Source organism: Myotis davidii, unplaced genomic scaffold (assembly GCF_000327345.1).
Source record: "Myotis davidii unplaced genomic scaffold, ASM32734v1 scaffold677, whole genome shotgun sequence".
Taxonomy (NCBI): domain Eukaryota; kingdom Metazoa; phylum Chordata; class Mammalia; order Chiroptera; family Vespertilionidae; genus Myotis; species Myotis davidii.
This window is the reverse complement of record NW_006288363.1, coordinates 466928-484365: the sequence shown is the minus strand read 5'-3', so window position 1 is coordinate 484365 and position 17438 is coordinate 466928. Positions and strand designations below refer to the sequence as shown.

The window sequence follows — 17438 nt, the reverse complement described above, 5'->3', positions numbered from 1 at the left end:
CACAACAATCCAAAATCTCTGGGACACAACAAAAGCAGTCCCAAGAAGGAAGTTTATAGCACTACAGGCCTATCTCAAAAATTAAGAAAAATTTATAATAAACGATTTAACCCTACAACCCAAAGAATTAGAAAGAGAATAACAAGAAAAGTCCAGAGTAAGTAGAATGAAGAAAATAATAACTATTAGAGCAGAAATAGATGACATAAAGGCTAAAAAACAATACCAAAAAAAAAAATCAATGAAACCAAGAGTTGGTTCTTTGAAAACATAGACAAGATTGATGAACCATTTGCAACACTCATCAAGAAACAAAGAGAGAGGACTCAAAATAAAGAAAATCAGAAACAAAAGCAGTGAATTAACAACTGACACCACAGAAATACAAAGGATTGTGATAAATACTATGAACGACTATATGTCAACAAGGTGGACAACCTGGGCGAAATGAAAAAATTCCTAAAAAAATACAATATTCCAAAACTGAATCAGGGTGAATCAGAAAACTTGAATAGGCCAATAAAAACAGATGAAATTGAAGCAGTAGTAACAAAAGTCCCAACAAACAAAAGCCCTGATCTGGATGGTTTCACAGGGAGTTTTACCAAACCTTCAAAGAAGAACTAACATCTATACTCCACAAATTACTCCAAAAAATCCAAGAGGAAGGAATACTTCCAAGCTCTTTTTAAGAAGCCAGCATTATCCTAATTACAAATCAAGATAAAGGCACTACAAAGAAAGAGAATTACAGGCCAATATCCCCGATGAACATTGATACTAAAATAATCAACAAAATATTAGCAAATTGGATCCAGCAATATATTAAAAAGATCATATCCATGACAAAGTGCGATTTATTCGGGAATGTAAGGGTAGTACAATATTTGTAAATCAATAAACGTAATACATCACATAAACAAATTGAAAGACAAAAATCACATGATCATATCAATAAAAAAAGAAAAAGAATTCAACAAAACCCAACACTCATTTTTAGATAAAAACTCTCAGCAACGTGGGAATAGGAGGATCAGACCTCATCATAATAAAGGCCCTACGTGACAAACCTATAGTGAACATCATACTCAACGGGCAAAAACTAAAACCATTTCCCCTAGTAACAGGAACAAGACAGGGATGCCCACTCTCACCACTCTCATTCAACATACTATTGGGAGTCATAACCACAGCAATCAGACAAGAAGAAAAAAAAAAAGGCATCCAAAGTGAAAAAGGAGGAAGTAAAACTCCCATTATTCACAGATGACATGATACTGTACATAGAAAACCGTAAATAGTCCATCAAAAAACTACTAGATTTAATAAATGAATTTAGCAATGTAACAGGATACAAAATTAACACCCAGAAATTGATGGCATTTTTATACACCAATAATGAATTCTCAGAAAGAGAAACTAAAAAGTAACCCCAGTTACCATGGCAACAAGAAAATTAAGATACTTAGAAATAGACTTAACTAATGAGGCAAAAGACCAGTACTCAGAAAACTATAGGACGTTGAAAAAAGAAGAAGATATAAACAAGTGGAAGAATATACAGGGTTCATGGATTGGTAGAATCAACATCATTAAAATGTCCATATTACCCAAAGCAATCTACAGATTCAATGCAATCCCCATTAAAATACCAACAGCATATTTCACAGCTGTAGAACAAATACTCAAAAAATTTATATGGAGCAAAAATTTTCAACATCCTGTAGTTTTCCTAGTACAGGTCTTTTACCTCCTTCGTTAAGAAAATCTCAGACATATCTCATAGCAATATATTTGCTGATACATTTCCTAGGGCAAAGGGAATTAAGGGGAAAATAAACAAATGGGACTACATAAAGATAAAAAGCTTCTGCACAGCAAATGAAATCATCATCAAAACAAAAAGGAAGCCCACTGTATGGGATAACATATTTGTCAATGATATATCTGATAAAGGGTTAATATCCAAAATATATAAGGAACTCATACAACTTAACAAAAGGAAGACAAACAATTCAATTAAAAAATGGGCAAAAGACCTAAAAAGATACTTCTTGGAAGTGGACATACAGATGACCAAGAGACATATGAAACAATGCTCAAAGTCACTGATCATTAAATTAATGCAAATTAAAATGACAATGACTTATCACCTCACCCCTGTCAGAATGGTTACCATCAACAAACCAACAAATGACAAGTGCTGGTGAGGATGTGGAGAAAAAGGAACCCTAGTACACTGATGACAGGAATGCAGACTGGTATAGCCACTATGGAAAACAGTATGGAATTTCCTCAAAAAATTAAATATGGAACTGCCATTTGTCCTAGTGATCCCACTTCTAGGAATATATCCTAAGAAATCTGAAACACCAATCATAATGAATGTATGCATAACTATGTTCATAGCAGCACAATTTACAATAGCTAAGATCTGGAAACAGTCCAGGTGCCCATCAGTAGTTGAGTGCATAAAAAAGCTTTGGTACATATATACAATGGAATTCTATGCAGCAGTAAGTTCTGTAGACCCATTACACAACAATGGGAACATTATTCAACTGTACACTTAAAAATGGTGAAGATTTGTTTTTACCCCAAGTTCTTAAGAAATTTCAAAATTCCAGAGACAAAGAAGCATAGAACAGACTGGAATCTCAGAGGGAAGGTTGGGGAGGGTGGGTACGTGGGAAGAGACCAACCAAACTTGTATGCAATATGCACAATCCATGGACACAGACTATAAGGTGGTGAAGGCCTGGGGCGGGTAGAAAGGTGTGTTGGGGGGTGGAGGCAGCTTAGAAAGGGACATATGTAATACTTTCAATAAAGATTTATTTATTTTTTAAAAAGATGAAAAATATAAAAAATAAGAATAAAATGGAAATAAATACATATCCATTAACAATTGAATCTAAAAATCAAAATAAACAAACAAGGAATCTAATGAACAAAATAAACTGATGAATCAAATAGAATCATAGTCATGAAAACATGAACAGACTAAGGAATCTCAAAGGGAAGGGAGAAGGAAGAGATTAACCAAAGAATTTATATGCATATATGCATTACCTATGAACACAGACAATAGTGCTGTTGACCTGGAGAGGGATGGGAACTAGGTAGAGGGGAACAACGGGGGCGGGAGGGAGGGAGGGTGGTGGTGGTGGTGGCGGATATCTGTAATACTTTCAACAATACAGATTTAAAAACAAAAAAAAAAAACAAACAAAAAAACGAGTGAGCCCTGGAAACCTAGGCCCCAACCCTTGACCTGAATAAGAGCAGACCCCAGGCCCATGCACTCAGTCTCATCTAAACCTCACTGTATGTAACAAATCTTGTCTTTCCAAAGTTTTCTGATGGTTACTGCTGAATGATGTCTTATAATAATAGTAAGAAACACAAGGGCTGCTCCAGCCACAACATTGGTTTTGATAGACTGAGACCAGCACAAAACAACCCCCCGCAACATAATTCAAAGGAAAAACAACACCAACCACAGAATAACTCTAAGGAAGCCTGAGAGCGTTCTAGTTTTACCCATGAGGACTACCTTATGCTTCTTTAAGTATCAAATATTAAATTCTATCCCTGAATATTTAGAGGCCTTACTACATACAGGTATGCCTCCTGGGTGACCAGTGTCTCATTATTCTCTGAAACTATCTTCTGAGCACTAGTCCCAGACTTGCTGTTCCCTGTCTCTCCTACTGGACTTCAGGCTCCTGGGGAGCAGTGAATCTGTCTGCACCTTTGGGATCCTGCACAGCTCCCAGCAGGGTGGGGCCTGCTACAGTTCTGTGAGGTAGACAATGCTCCCTCTGTCCTCAGGTCCCACGGTCTTCACCCCGAAGCTGAGTGTCTTGGGCAGAGTCTGAAATAATGGACCTTATAGTGGAGAAGCAGGATGGGGCAAGGGTAGGGCCCGAGGGGGCAGAGGTGGGGATGGGGTGGGGGGCTCTCTGCAGCTGTACCTTTCAGGAAGCTCTTCACTGATGAAATTCTGGAGCCCAGATACAAGGTTAGCAAGAGCCCCTGTGGACCCTGAGAGGTCATTGGGGTCCCTGCTCTTGGTCAAAAGTTATGGCACAGAGCATCTGGGCTCCCAGAGGGTTCATCTTTAGGGAAACTCTGGAGAGTCTATTGGTCAGAGAAGGGAGTAAGGCAGGGCTTCTGTCTGCCTGACACTGGGATGCCTGCCATTCTCACCTCAGACTGAGAGAAAGAGGGAGAGGGGAGCTTTAGCGGAGGGGGGTGGGGGGGAAGGAGTTTGGATGCTGGCTTCCTGGGAGGCTGCATCAGCCAGAAGACACTTGGAATTAGCCTCTGAACACCAGAGTGAAAAATAGATTATTCACTGTCAAGCTGAAGGATGGAACAAAACAAACCGCAGCCATGGATTGGACATGCAAATTTTGCTCAAAAATGGTGTGTATGGTACCCTAGCAGCCGTACAAACTGCTCAGTGCCACAGCCAAGTTATACAGATGAAGAGAGAGAGAGATAGGCAAGCAGGCACCAATGTCCTCTCAGGAGTGGAAAGAATGTGGGCTTTCAAGTCAGAGATATGAGTTAGATTCCCAGCTCTGTTATTTACAGCTTTATGTGGGGTGGGGGAGGGGGAGGGAAGAAAAGGGCTTCTGTGGAAAGTAACCTCATAGGGTAATCTGATCATAAATTCCTAACTGGGCAAGGCTTTACTTTGCCTTAAGCCAGCACTGTCCGTTGATTCTGTGCATCTAGGTTAACACACATTTGCATAAACTGTGACCACCCTCAAGAGAGCACATACTCTTGTTAACTATCCTTTAATCTAGTTCCTGCCTCGCTTTCTCCCACCTCCCTGTAACCTTCCTTATGTTTTCTCCTTAATTCCAAATGCATAAAACAAGCCTCAAACGGTTATTCTGTGAAGCATTTGAGACCTTACTCCTGGCATATGCCCTCAGTTTGGCTCAAACTATTGTAAAAATTCTCTACAGCTTGGACTTTTCTTAGGTGGACAACAGGCTCCAACTACTTCCCTCGGAACTTGCGGTTGTAAAGATAAAGCCCAGCACAGGTAACAAATCCACGGGAACCTCCAAGTATGAGCAGAACTTTCCAGGGCTCCCTGCTGCCTCCCTGAAAACAAGGAGGCCCGAGGTGAGAATGGATGGGAAGGGCCTACGGCTGTCACCCTGGTCCTCTGGTGCTTACTAGTACAGTCCGCAAGGCTGTTTACTTGCTCTCCTCCATGCCACTGGTCAATACTGGTCAGTTTGTCCCTAACCAGGGCCCCTCTTGGCAAGACTGGGACCTGAGCACACCTGCCCACCCTCTGCCTGGTGCTCCAGAAGATGGGAGGATGACATGCTTGTTTCTGGGCCCAGCCACCCAGCCCTGTGACCTGGAAGGGATCTCCGCAGCTTCCCTGGTGAGCCTCTCAAAGGGTCTGTGAGCCCCCAAAAGACTTCATTCCCTCCACCAGAGCCACTGCGTAGACATCACTCAGGTGAGGAAGGGTCCTGCTCTGAGAGCGCCCTGTCGCTCCTGGTACAGCCATGTGTCAGGCTGTGTGCCATCTCACTCCAGACAACGAAACCTCCTTGGGAGACAGACAGATTCCTCTGCCACTAGGAAGCCCAGTGGGACTCAGACCCTGGGAGGAAGCAGGATTCAAGGGGGAAGGTGTGGGCTCTGAGGGAGGAATTGCTGTGCGAGGGCTGTGCCCAGAGGCCAGTTTACCTTGGTGAAGGTCAGGCAGTCCTGGTCCTGGTCTCGGTCCTTCATCTCAAAGTCATACAGGGCTTTGCCCTGGGGAGGGGCGGGTGGCAGGGGCCGGAGACACTGCACATAGCTGGCGGGTAGGAAGCCGTGGGCGCCGCGCAGCTCCCCATGGAACCAGTGCTCGTCCACCCTGCGCCTCAGGATAATGATGTCTCCCTTGTTGAACTTGAGGTCACCAGGCTCCTTCCCTTCGTAACTGTAGAGGGCTTTGCCACAGGGAAGCTGGGCAGGATTCTGAAAACAAAACACAAGGCGGGTTACTCAGCGTGGCCTTTCTGCTGCCTGGGCGGCCTGGAGCATGGGCTCCGTGTCCGGGGCACGTGCAGAATGCCCTCGAGTGGGGCGTTTTTCAAAGGAACAGACCCCCTGGCCCAGGAACATGCAACCCCATGACCCTGCCTGGCAACAGGGTCCACTAGAGGCGCCCATGATGTCATTCCCTCTCCAATCATGTGTGTGAGGGGCCAGGTACTGTCCTTGGCCTTGGCACGCACCACCTCACTCTGTGCGGGAAAACTCTCTGAAGCAGGAGCTAAATGATCTTCATTTACAGGTCAGGACACTGAAGCATGGAGGGAGAGAAGGTAACTGGCCTGAAGCCCCACACCTGTTAATTAGGGCAGAATCTCCACCTAGGGCTCTGACTCCAGAATTTTCTCATCCACCTCTCTGTGCTGACTTGATCTATCTCCAATGGGAGCTATTTCTACCTGCCAGAATTCCAACAATTATCTTCCAACAAAATTCTTATCTCGGAAACGTCCCAGCAACTCATAACACGCCTCAAGGTGGTTTCAAGTTGAAGGCAAGAGACTTGCACAGACTACTGTGTCCTTCCCACTCATGGTACACGCCTGTGACATGCAGTCCCAGGGACAGCCCAGCCGTGGAAGGTGGAGGCCACCCTGGGACTGTGGCTCTCAATGTTTCGTAAGTTCTAACAAGTCCCAGCAGTCACAGACCCCCTCAACCATGACTCATAATTTTTTGATGCCTACAGCAGTCTGGTCCTGAAGGACAATATGAAGAGCATAAAATACTATCCCCTTACTGTCATGGGGTGTTCCTGTTACCCTGTCAAAGGTTAGTAACCCTTCCGAAAGTGATCTGCCATCTTTGGTCTACAACAGTGACTAGCTCTGAACCCAGACAGAATTCTTGGCCATCTTATGCGGTAAGTTGTTCAACTGCTCTGAAACTTGATGTCATCGTCCATGTCCTTGGCTCCTCCACTGTTTCATAAAGGCCAGTGCCACCTGGGTTTCTCTTCCTCTTGTTTACCGGTGGCCAACACCAGTTCAACTGAGTAAGCTTTGCCAAAGGTCAATTCTATGCCAGCAGAAAATCAAACAAAAATCTTTCTATTGTTCCTGTGTCAAAACTCAGTGATTTTCCTAACAGAGCTGCATTTTCTCTCCAGGGCTGCTCATGCCAAGGATTTCTTTAGTCTTTGAATCAATCAATACAGGCACAAAAGCCCGAGGCAGGAGTACATGGGAGCTTGGTGTGGAGGATTTACTAGCCTGCTGCACCTCCGCCTCCCACGTCTGTGTGTCAGCAATGGCAATGACAGGAGCTGAAGGAACCTGCTGCTAAACTGCCAAACAGCACCACTAACCAACTAAATGGAACACATGAGGACTTGCAGAACTCAATGAGGAAAAGACCAGCTTGCTTCTAGCAACACTCCCCCTGGCCGGCTTTGCTCTGCATGCACGGAGACTGGCACAGGCCCCAGTTTCAGAGAGCCGGGCAAAGTGCTACTTACAACCCAAGGACTGTGATCAGAAAAAAATAGAAGGCGCTGGGGGCACACAAGAGCCAGTCAGTCCCTAGCCTGGGGTCCAAATCAGGGACGATTTTGCCCCCTAGAGGTCATCTGGCAATGTCTGGAGGCAGTTTTGGTTGTCACAACTGAGAAATAGGTGCTATTGGCATCTAATGTGTAGAGACCAGGGATGCTGCTAAACAGCTTACAATGCACCGTACCCCTTTCCCCAGCATTACCTGGCCCAGAACGTCCATGGCACTGAGGCTAAGAAAGCCTGCTGCAGCCCTCAGGCTAAATTTACAAAATGACAGAGTATCTTTCTTGTTCTATTTGAACTCGGCGCATCACAACTTTAAAACTTAAATATAACGTTTATTTCTGTGATTGCAGTATTTTCACCAGTGACCACATGGAGAAGTTGATAGATCCATTGAGATAAGATGTGTTGAAGAAAAGAACTTACTGTTAATCTTAAAAACTGGCCTCAACTAGGTGCACAAAAGAAAATGTCACTTTGTCACAGACAGACTCCATTTTCTTTGGTCCCCAGACTAAGAGGGCCATGCTCAAAAGCAATATTTATTGTAAGAGGCATCAACTCTGAAGCTCTTTGGTCCTTTCTTCACTGTGGACAAGGGTGAGTAGGAATGCCCAGTGTGTACTTTGTTTAAATGCTTGGCCTCCCTCTGTGCACTTTCATGCCATTTCAACACAGGCACGTCCCCTCACCCCAAATGGAGGACACGCTGGCATGGCCACTCTGGCCTGCTCACCACCAGCTTACTAGCTCTGTTGATACAGAGGACGCTTGTAAGCACCACTTACTTGCATTTTGTACAATCCTGGCCCGACTTGCCCAGCGAGGCTGGGTGCAGTGAAGAGAGATAGGGGCACTGCCTTGTGGCAGGGCTGGTGCTCTGGAATAGTATGTCTTCCCTGTTCCTGGGAGGACACACTCCTGATGTTTGGAGGACTCCACCTCTTTCATTGATTGTCCAGGGTGGGCATAGCCGAACCTGTTTGAGCATTGTGTCCCTGGGCCTCCGGGGCCAGCACGACCTCTTTCACAGTCCCTGTCTCAATCTGCTACTACATGGAGACTCTAAATTCTCTGTGCTTCCAACTTCTCTTCTGAGCAGTGGACTGTGAACCCAGGGAAAAAAAAAGACACTTACCAGAAAGAAGCACTGTGGCTAACTGCACTCAAATTTTAAAAAACAGAGCAGAGCAGCTACTTCTGAATAGAGGCCTCCCAGGTAAACTGCACTTCAGGGAGCAGCCTGTACTTGAACTGCCTGCCTGCACGGTGTTTCTGCATCTGAGCCAGCCCTTGTAAAGGAGTCCCAGGAATCCTATTTCAACCAAGAGGACTGACGGTGAATTAGAGCTGAATGGCTTCAGCCAAGCAACCCTATTCTGACCAATCAGCACAGTGCCATATGGACCAATCAAATTTTGAGGATTTGGAGTCCTCATTTGCATGAAGATGGACCAATCAGGGAGTAGGGGTAAGGACTCTTGTCTATATAAGTCAGCTCCCACACTTTCCCTTTCCACAGAAAACTGTGGCTCCCTGGTTGAATGAAACACCAAAGATGTCTCAGAGCAGAGTGGAGCAAACCACCAAGCGGAGCAGAGCCCTCTAGCTGGAGAGCGTCCTGGCCAGAGGGCTACCTTACAACGTTGCTATTTTCACAGCTGTGCTGTATCACAACTGAATAAAGTTTCCTTCTTCATTGCACCCCAAATTTGGGATTCCTATTGGCATTGAATTGGTGCCAATGACCATTGGTTTACCGGACTTATGTCAATCTAACTGCCTCAAGCTGCCACAACTCAATGAAGTCACTGTCTGTCCCTCAAGCCCACACTCCCTAATTTCCGACCCACCAGTGAACAAGCACCCTCTGTTTTTCCTGAGCCCACCTGTTCCCTCAGTCTCAGTGTTCATCCTCAAATCCTGTTGATGCCACTTCTAAATTCTCACCAAGAAATCCTGCGCACGCTTCCGCCCCTCATCTCTCCTACCTAAACCATTGCAAACATCCTCCAGCAGGTCCTCGGTGTGAGGTTACAAGCCCAAATGCAGAGCTGACCTTACCACCTTGTTACTTACCTACCTACTGCCCTCAGAGAGGCGTACCTTGGAACCCGGGGCTTTCCACACCGACATCGGCACAGCTTCCAGCCACAGCCTTTGGCACTCCTCCCCACTGTCTGTGTCCAGCCACAGTGGGGAGCATCCTTGTTCCAAAGGAGCATATGATTCAGAACTGTCCATCTTTGCTAGTCCTTTGTGCCCTTTCTCTCTCCCCCAAACCAGACAGCATCCCAGCTGTGTCCTCCTCATCCTGGGAGGCTCTTGTCCTTCACTCCCCACTGGATTAGCCCTATTCCACCAAGGCCCCAGAACAGAACTGTGCTGTGTTTGCCTGACAGTCCTGAGACCAAGGAGAGCTCCTCGCACATGGTTTATACCCTACCATATGCTTGTTAATTCATATATGCTCAGGTTATTCCTCAGCTAGGGTGGGGTGTGGGGGAGTGGGAAAAGTTAGAAATGACAAACTTATCTGACATGGCACCCCTGTAAACCAGCATGCCTCACACAGGTCTGGAAAGGCTGTGGAGTAGCTCTGCACAGAGGAAAGAGCAGGTGTTCTAGCATGTGAACCATGAAAGGACAAGTCCAGGTTCTGAGACAGTAGAAGCAGGGTAGGAAGTGGGCGGCATGTAGCCCACCATGGTTCCTGGGGCAGCCTGGACAGGGCTGACTACCCCCTGGCCGGGAGGTCAGAGGGCAGGGCTGGGAGGGAGCAGCCTCAGTGGCTGCAGTGTGTCTGGTTAGATAGCCATGCTCTTCAGCAGCCTTTGGTGGGAAGGGCAGAGAGAGAGGGAGAGTGACTAAACCCCACTGCACTGCCAAGATCAGCATCTGACAGAGCAAAACTGAGAGGGACAGTAAACCTTTTTAAGATGCAAAACACATTTTGGAGGGCAAAATTATCAAAGTCAGAGACGGTGCTGAGAGGCAGTTTAGCCAGGGGTCAGGGCCTGGTTCTCACTGTGAGGAAGCACTCAGAAATGGCGATGCTCAGCACTGCCCCAGTACCTTTCACCTTCAGAGCCCTTTATAAGATTAACTAGTTAGTCCATGTCTAGGGCCCAGGAGCATGTGAGCTATTATTATGGGGGTGGGCGGGCCGCAAACAAAGGAACTCTGAAATTCCAGCCTCCCCAGCCCAGCCAAGGAGACTAAGGAGGTTTTTCTGCAGCCATTTCCTTTCTGCCCCCTGCCTGTCCTTGATCCTCATGCCCTCTCTCATTTCGTGTATGCTGCCCTGTGGAGGAACTGATTTCAAACATTGCCATTGAGCCACCAGTACACTCAGTGAGGTCATGACAGTAGGGAAAAGACATGAAAGAAAAAGGAAAATGCATTTGGGATGCCTACAGGATAATTAAATCCAGCCACTCTGCAAGGCATTAATAATAATTAAACCTTTAATGTTGACTTTACAGCTCATTACTCTGATGTAGCAGATGAATATTGCTAGGGGCTTAATGTCTTCTAGCGGATAACTCGGTGCTGGTCTGTGCACAGCGGCACCCGCTCCATCTTTTACAGAGATCATTGCAGCATTGCGACTTAACAAAAGTGCTGCCTTTCCACCACACCTTGGATGCTGAGTGGTGCTGCTCCCTGGGAGTGAGGGCAGCACCACAGCTGGTGTGGAGCATGTGAGGGAGGCAGTATTGGCTAGGTCAGGCTTCTCCAGCTCTCCCAGCGAGCCAGGGTGAAGAGTGCAAACAAAGAACTCACTCATCTTCCAGACTCCAAGGAAGACCCAATCTCCCTTACCCAGTGCTTTCCACACAGCACTTGTCCTGGATCTAACCACCAGTTACCAATGGAGATTCCTGTGTTACCGAAAGACCTGGCCCTGAGCGGTCTGCGTCGGGCTGGCCAGTAGTGTGTGGGTTCTTGACTTCATGCAGGAAAAATTTCACAATGTAAGTCCAGGTGATTTTGATGGTACATTTATTAAAGCTAGGGACAGTGAAACAATAGAAGAAGTAACAGGAGAGCTTAGGCAGGGCTGTTTTGGCTCACTGGGAAGTCAGAGAAAAGGGAGCCTTGGAAACAGGTTCAGGAGTGAGCTGCCACTGCCCATTGCTCCATTGGTTGCAAGTCTATGGGGACCCTTAGAGTTTAACAGGTGCACACCTCTGGGGAAAGAAGAAGGGGACGGGAAAGGCGGAAGCATGCTCCCGGGAAGGAAAGCTCATGCCAGGTTCTTTGTTTTGAAGGTTTTTTAAGGCTGGGAGTTTAGGGAAGGTCTCAACAGAATATTCATCAGCTTTCCACGTGTATCCTTTCATGTTCATAGTCTCCACTCAGCACTAAATCAGGGGGGTCATTAATCATTGCAGCTGGTCCTGGCATTGCCCACCTGATTTTGCTGCTTTTCTGGGTCTGGAGCTGAAATACAACTGAGGCTTAGATGCTATATCTGGGGAGGTGACCTTCTGTATCTGCTGTAAATTGCTTAGCCTGTTTGTTCAGCTCTCGGTCTCAGTTTCCCTATTTCACTTGCCAATTAATTTTCCTAGCTTCTTACTCTTCTGCCTCACACAGACTATCGGCCCCACCTGATTTTGTTCAATGCTGCATCCCACCACTGGCCTGATAGCGGACACATATTAAAAATACCTGTGAATTAAAAACCAACCCCCTGGAATTAGGGCCAGGGTTAAAGAGCCTCTGGCTGGAAAAACTTTGCCTGCATGTTATTTTCCCAAGGATGTGAGGGTCAGGGTCCATGTAGCCAAAATTCCTGTTACTAACAGTGGCTTGGCCCAATGAATGGGGAAATTCTAACAACTGCTCCCTACAGAATGAAATGAACATCCAGAAGAAGCAGCTTGGGCGGAGGCATGGAGTTGGAGACAGACACTGACTGGCCTCAAACAGAACAAACCAGGGTTGACAGGTAATGGGGAAATAAGCCTGGACTGTGCCAGGGACAGTGAGCAGGCCATGGAGGGGATACTGCTCAACCTCAAACAAACCAAGCATCACAGGTTTGACTGCCCTCAGTATCTACTTGCTCCTTCTTTCCATCAGTGAGAATATTCCAAGTTTCAATTGGGGTCAAGATCAACCAGCTAGGGCTCAGTTGGTTAGGTTGTTGTTTCATCTATCAAAAGGTTGCTGGTTTAATTCTCAGTCAGGGCACATGCCTGGGTTCTAAGCTTGATCCTGGTAGGAATGGGCAGGAATCAACCAATCAATATTGCACTCTCACATTGATGTTTCTCTCTCTCCCTTCCTCTTTCTCTAAAATTCAATTTAAAAATCTCTAATAAAAATTAAACCATTGGAGATTAAAAATGGTGGTGGAGCAAGTGGATGCTACACAAACAAGCTCCCAGGAGCAACAGGAATTACAAGTAAATACAAAAAAAAAATCCTGAATAATCAAATGAAGACTATCTGATAACCAAGGATGGAAAGTGGAGACAGCATAGACACTGGTAGGAAGGGCAGAAGTGACAAAGTGCTGGCCAGGGACCCATAGACAGCAGCTGAAGTTGTGGAGAGATTTCTCAGCTGTGGAGGGTTGCCAAGGAAAACTCTGGAATCTAATCCCCAAGATGGGTTCACCAGCAGAGAGCACCAGAACTGCGAAAGGTGCCCACATAACATCTGGCTGTGAAAAGCGGCAGGGTTGCTGTCTGCCAGGGAGAGATGGCTGAAAATGCAGGCACCCTCTTATAGGGCCAATGCACAAAATTTTGTGTGCAGCCACTCACCTTGTGCTCCAGCAGTGGGAGGGCAGAGTGGGCTGGAGTTGTGAGCAGAAACCAGGGTTGGGGGCTCTGGGGTTAGAGCTCAGAAGGCAGACACACCAGTTTCCTATGCTGAGTCATACCCTCACGCTGCAGAGGCCATCTTTCTCAGGCAGACATTGCTATAGAGGTGATTTTTGCTTGGGGGAAGACAGTTGACCCACCCTATTGGAAAACACCTTGCCCCACAGTGTGGAGTTTCTGAGGCCCATTGGGAGACTGAGAATAGCAATTACCTCCAGGCAGAAGCAACTGCCCCACCCTATGGAAAATAAGCTCACCATGTCTGTGGACAATTGCCTGAAGGCTACGCAAGACTGACTCTAATGAGTCTGTAGGCAGAGGTGGGTCTCTGGAGGTTTTGAGTCTTTGTCTGATCTAATTAGTCAAAAAGAGCATTTGACACTGCCCTGCAGACCTATGTAATACATAGTCACAAACCCAAACAGACAGCCTAAATGGGGAGACAAAAAAAGACCTCCAAATGAGAGAATTCTCCAGAAAAAGATAAATGAAATGGAGATAAAAAATTTATCTGATGTAGAGTTCGGAATAATGATGGTAAAGATTCTCAACAGCATAAAAAAGATATAATAACTATAAAAAATAATACATTCGGAAGTAAAGAATAACATAGCACTAATAAAGAACACATTTGAAGGGAAACACAGCAGATTAGAGGAAGCTCAGGATTGGATAAGTGAATTAGAAGACAATGTAGAAAAAATGACTCAATCAGTGAACCAAAAAGAAAAAAACAATTAAAAAACAGGAGGACAGCTTCAGGGAGCTGTGGAACAACATGAAATGTAACAATATTCACATAATATGTGCCAGAAGAGGAAAAAGGGGAGCAACGGATAGAGAATGTATTTGAAGAAATAACGGCAGAAAGCTTCCCTAACCTAGTGAAAAAAAAGTCACACAAGTTCAGGAGGCACAAAGAGTCTCAAGCAATAAGAACCCAAACATGCCCAGACAAATCATAATTGAAATGCTAAAAATTAAAGACAAAAAGAGAATCTTAAAGGCAGAAAGAGAAAAGGAATTTGTTACCTACAAAGGTGCTCCCATAAGGTTGTCAGCTGATTTCTCATCAGAAACTCTATAAGCCAGAAGGTAATGGCATGAAATACTCAAGGTAATGAAAAGCAAGGATCTGAAACCAAGATTACTATATCCAGCAAGGCTATCATTCAAAATAGATGGTGAAATAGAGAGCTTCCCAGACAAAAAAAAAGTCTAAAGGAGTTCATCACCACCAAGCCAGCATTACAAGAAACGCTAAAGGGACTGCTATAAGGAGAAGAAGACATAGAGAGAGAAATGGAAAATTCCTAGACATTCAGAATTAAAATGGCAATAAATAAGTACCTATCCTATATAATAAGGCCTAATATGATAAGTGTCTGGTCATCTTGTCAGCAGTTCAACCAATCAAAGCATAATATGCTAATGATATGTTAAGGCCACTCAACTGCTCGCTAACAAGAAACGCTAAAAGGACTGGTATAAGGAGAAGAAGACATAGAGAGAGAAATGGAAAATTCCTAGACATTCAGAATTAAAATGGCAATAAATAAGTACCTATCCTATATAATAAGGCCTAATATGATAAGTGTCTGGTCATCTTGTCAGCAGTTCAACCAATCAAAGCATAATATGCTAATGATATGTTAAGGCCACTCAACTGCTCGCTATGATGTGCATTGACCACCAGGGGGCAGACAATTCAATAGGTAGGTTAGCTTGCTGCTGAGGTTCGACTGATCGGGACTGAGTGAGATGGGCTGGACACGCTCTGGAACCCTCCCACAGTCCTACTCCGGCTGGCCAACCTCCCGTGTCCTTTCCTGGCCCCAATCATGCACCAGTGGGGTCCCCTAGCCTGGCCTGCACCCTCTCACAATCCAGGACCCCTCAGGGGATGTTGGAGAGTTGACAGAACAACCAGTCGCTATGATGCGCACTGACCACCAGGGGGCAGATGCTCAATGCAGCAACTGTCCCCTTGTGGTCAGTGTGCTCCCACAGTGGGAGTGCCACTCAGCCAGAAGCCAGGCTCACAGCTGGTAAGCACAACATAATGGCAGGAGCCTCTCCTGCCTCCACAGCAGTGCTAAGGATGTCTGACTGCCGGCCCAGGGGAGTGGGCCTAAGCCATCAGTCAGACATCCTCCAAGGGCTCCCAGACTGTGAGAGGGCACAGGCCAGGCTGAGGAACCCCACCCCCCTGCAAGTGCACAAATTTCATGCACCGGGCCTCTAGTCAATAATAACCTTAAATGTAAATGGATTAAATGTTTCAATCAAAAGATATAGGGTAGCTGAATGGATACAAAGACATGACCTACCTAGTGCTGTCTACAAGAGACCCACCTCAGAACAAAACACTCACACATGATGAGAGTGAGAGGATGAAAAATTTTTTTCCATGCAAATGGGATCAAAAAACAAAGCTGGTGTAGCAATAGTCATATCTGACAAAATAGACTTTAAAATTAAGGCCATCACAAAAGACAGCAAAGGTCACTACAAAATCCTAAAGGGATTGATCCAACAAGAGGATATAATCCTGGTAAACATATATGCACCCAATATAGGAGCAGGGTATATACAGTCATAATAGGGAACTTTAACACCCCACTGACTTCCCTGGATAGCTCTTCTAGATAAAAAATTAACAATGAAACAGACACTCTAAATGACACACTGGATCAGATCGATTTAATTATTTCTAGAACATATCATGTCAAAGCTGCAGAAGTCTTTTCAAGTGCACATGTGTCATTCCCAAAGACCAACCACATATTAGGATACAACACAAGTCTCTAAAAGTTCAAGAAGACTAAAATCATATCAAGCATCATCTCAAATCACCGGGGAATAAAATTAGAAATCAACTACAGTAAACACACCCAAAAACATTCAAACACATGGAGGTTAAATAGCATGTTATCTATACTAATAAAAGGGCAATATGCTAATTAGACCAGACATCTATTTGGACGTCCTTCCAGACAAAGCTGCGGTGGTGGGGTCCAAGGCAGAGGTGGCTAAAGGCAATCAGGCTGGCAGGGGAGGGCAGTTGGGGGCAACCAGGTCAGCAGAGAAGGGCAGTTGAGGGCAACCAGGCCATTAGGGGAGAGCATTTGGAGGTGATTGGGCCAGCAGGGGAGGGCAGTTGGGGGTGACCAGGCTGGCAGGGGAGGGAAATTGGGGGTGACCAGGTCAGAAGGGGAGGGCAGTTGGGGGCGATCAGGCCAGCAGGAAGAGGCAGTTAGAGGTGAACAGGCAGACAAGGGAGCAGTTAGGGGCATCAGGCAGACAGGCAGAGTGGTTAGTGGCAATCAGGCAGGCAGACAGGTGAGCGGTTTGGAGCCAGCACTCCCGGATTGCAAAAGGGATGTCTGACTGCAGGATTGGGCCTAAACCAGCAGTTGTGCATCCCCCGAGGGTTCCCGGATTGGAGAGGGTACAGCCTGGGCTGAGGGACCCCCCGCCCCATGCACGAATTTCATGCACTGGGCCTCTAGTTAAACAATAAATGGATTACCAGTGAGATCAAGAAAGAAATAAAAAAACTTTCTTAAAACAAATGGAAATGAATACACAACAACCAAAATTTCTGGGGCATAGCAAAAGCAGTCCTGATAGGAAAGTTTGTAGCACTACAGGCCCATCTCTAAAAACAAGGAAAATTAATAATAAACTATTTAACCCCACAACTCAAAGAATTAGAAAGAGAACAATAAGAAAAGCCCAGAGTATGTAAAAGGAAGGATATAATAAAGGTGGCAAAAAAAAAATCAATGAAAACAAGAGCTGGTTCTTTGAAAAAATAAACAAGATTGATGAAACATTTGCCAGACTCGTCAAGAAACACAGAGAGTCCTAGCAAGTTAGGCTCAGTGGATAGAGCATTGACCTGCAGACTGGAAGGTCCTGGGTTCAATTTTGGTCAAGGGCATATGCCTAGGTTGAGGGCTCAATCCCTGGTGGGGGGTGTGCAGGAGGCAGCTGATCAATTATTCTCTCTCGT

The 17438-nt window shown here is 45.6% G+C and overlaps 1 protein-coding gene across 1 annotated transcript in view; it reads right to left on the bottom strand.

The window, feature by feature from the left end:
- SH3RF3 (SH3 domain containing ring finger 3) overlaps positions 1 to 17438 on the bottom strand; it is a 284548-nt gene that overhangs the window by 102875 nt on the left and 164235 nt on the right. Inside the window, exon 5 of the mRNA XM_006760235.2 lies at positions 5731 to 6006. Within this exon, the coding sequence (XP_006760298.1) occupies positions 5731 to 6006 (276 nt within the window). The remainder of the gene's footprint in view (positions 1 to 5730; positions 6007 to 17438) is intronic.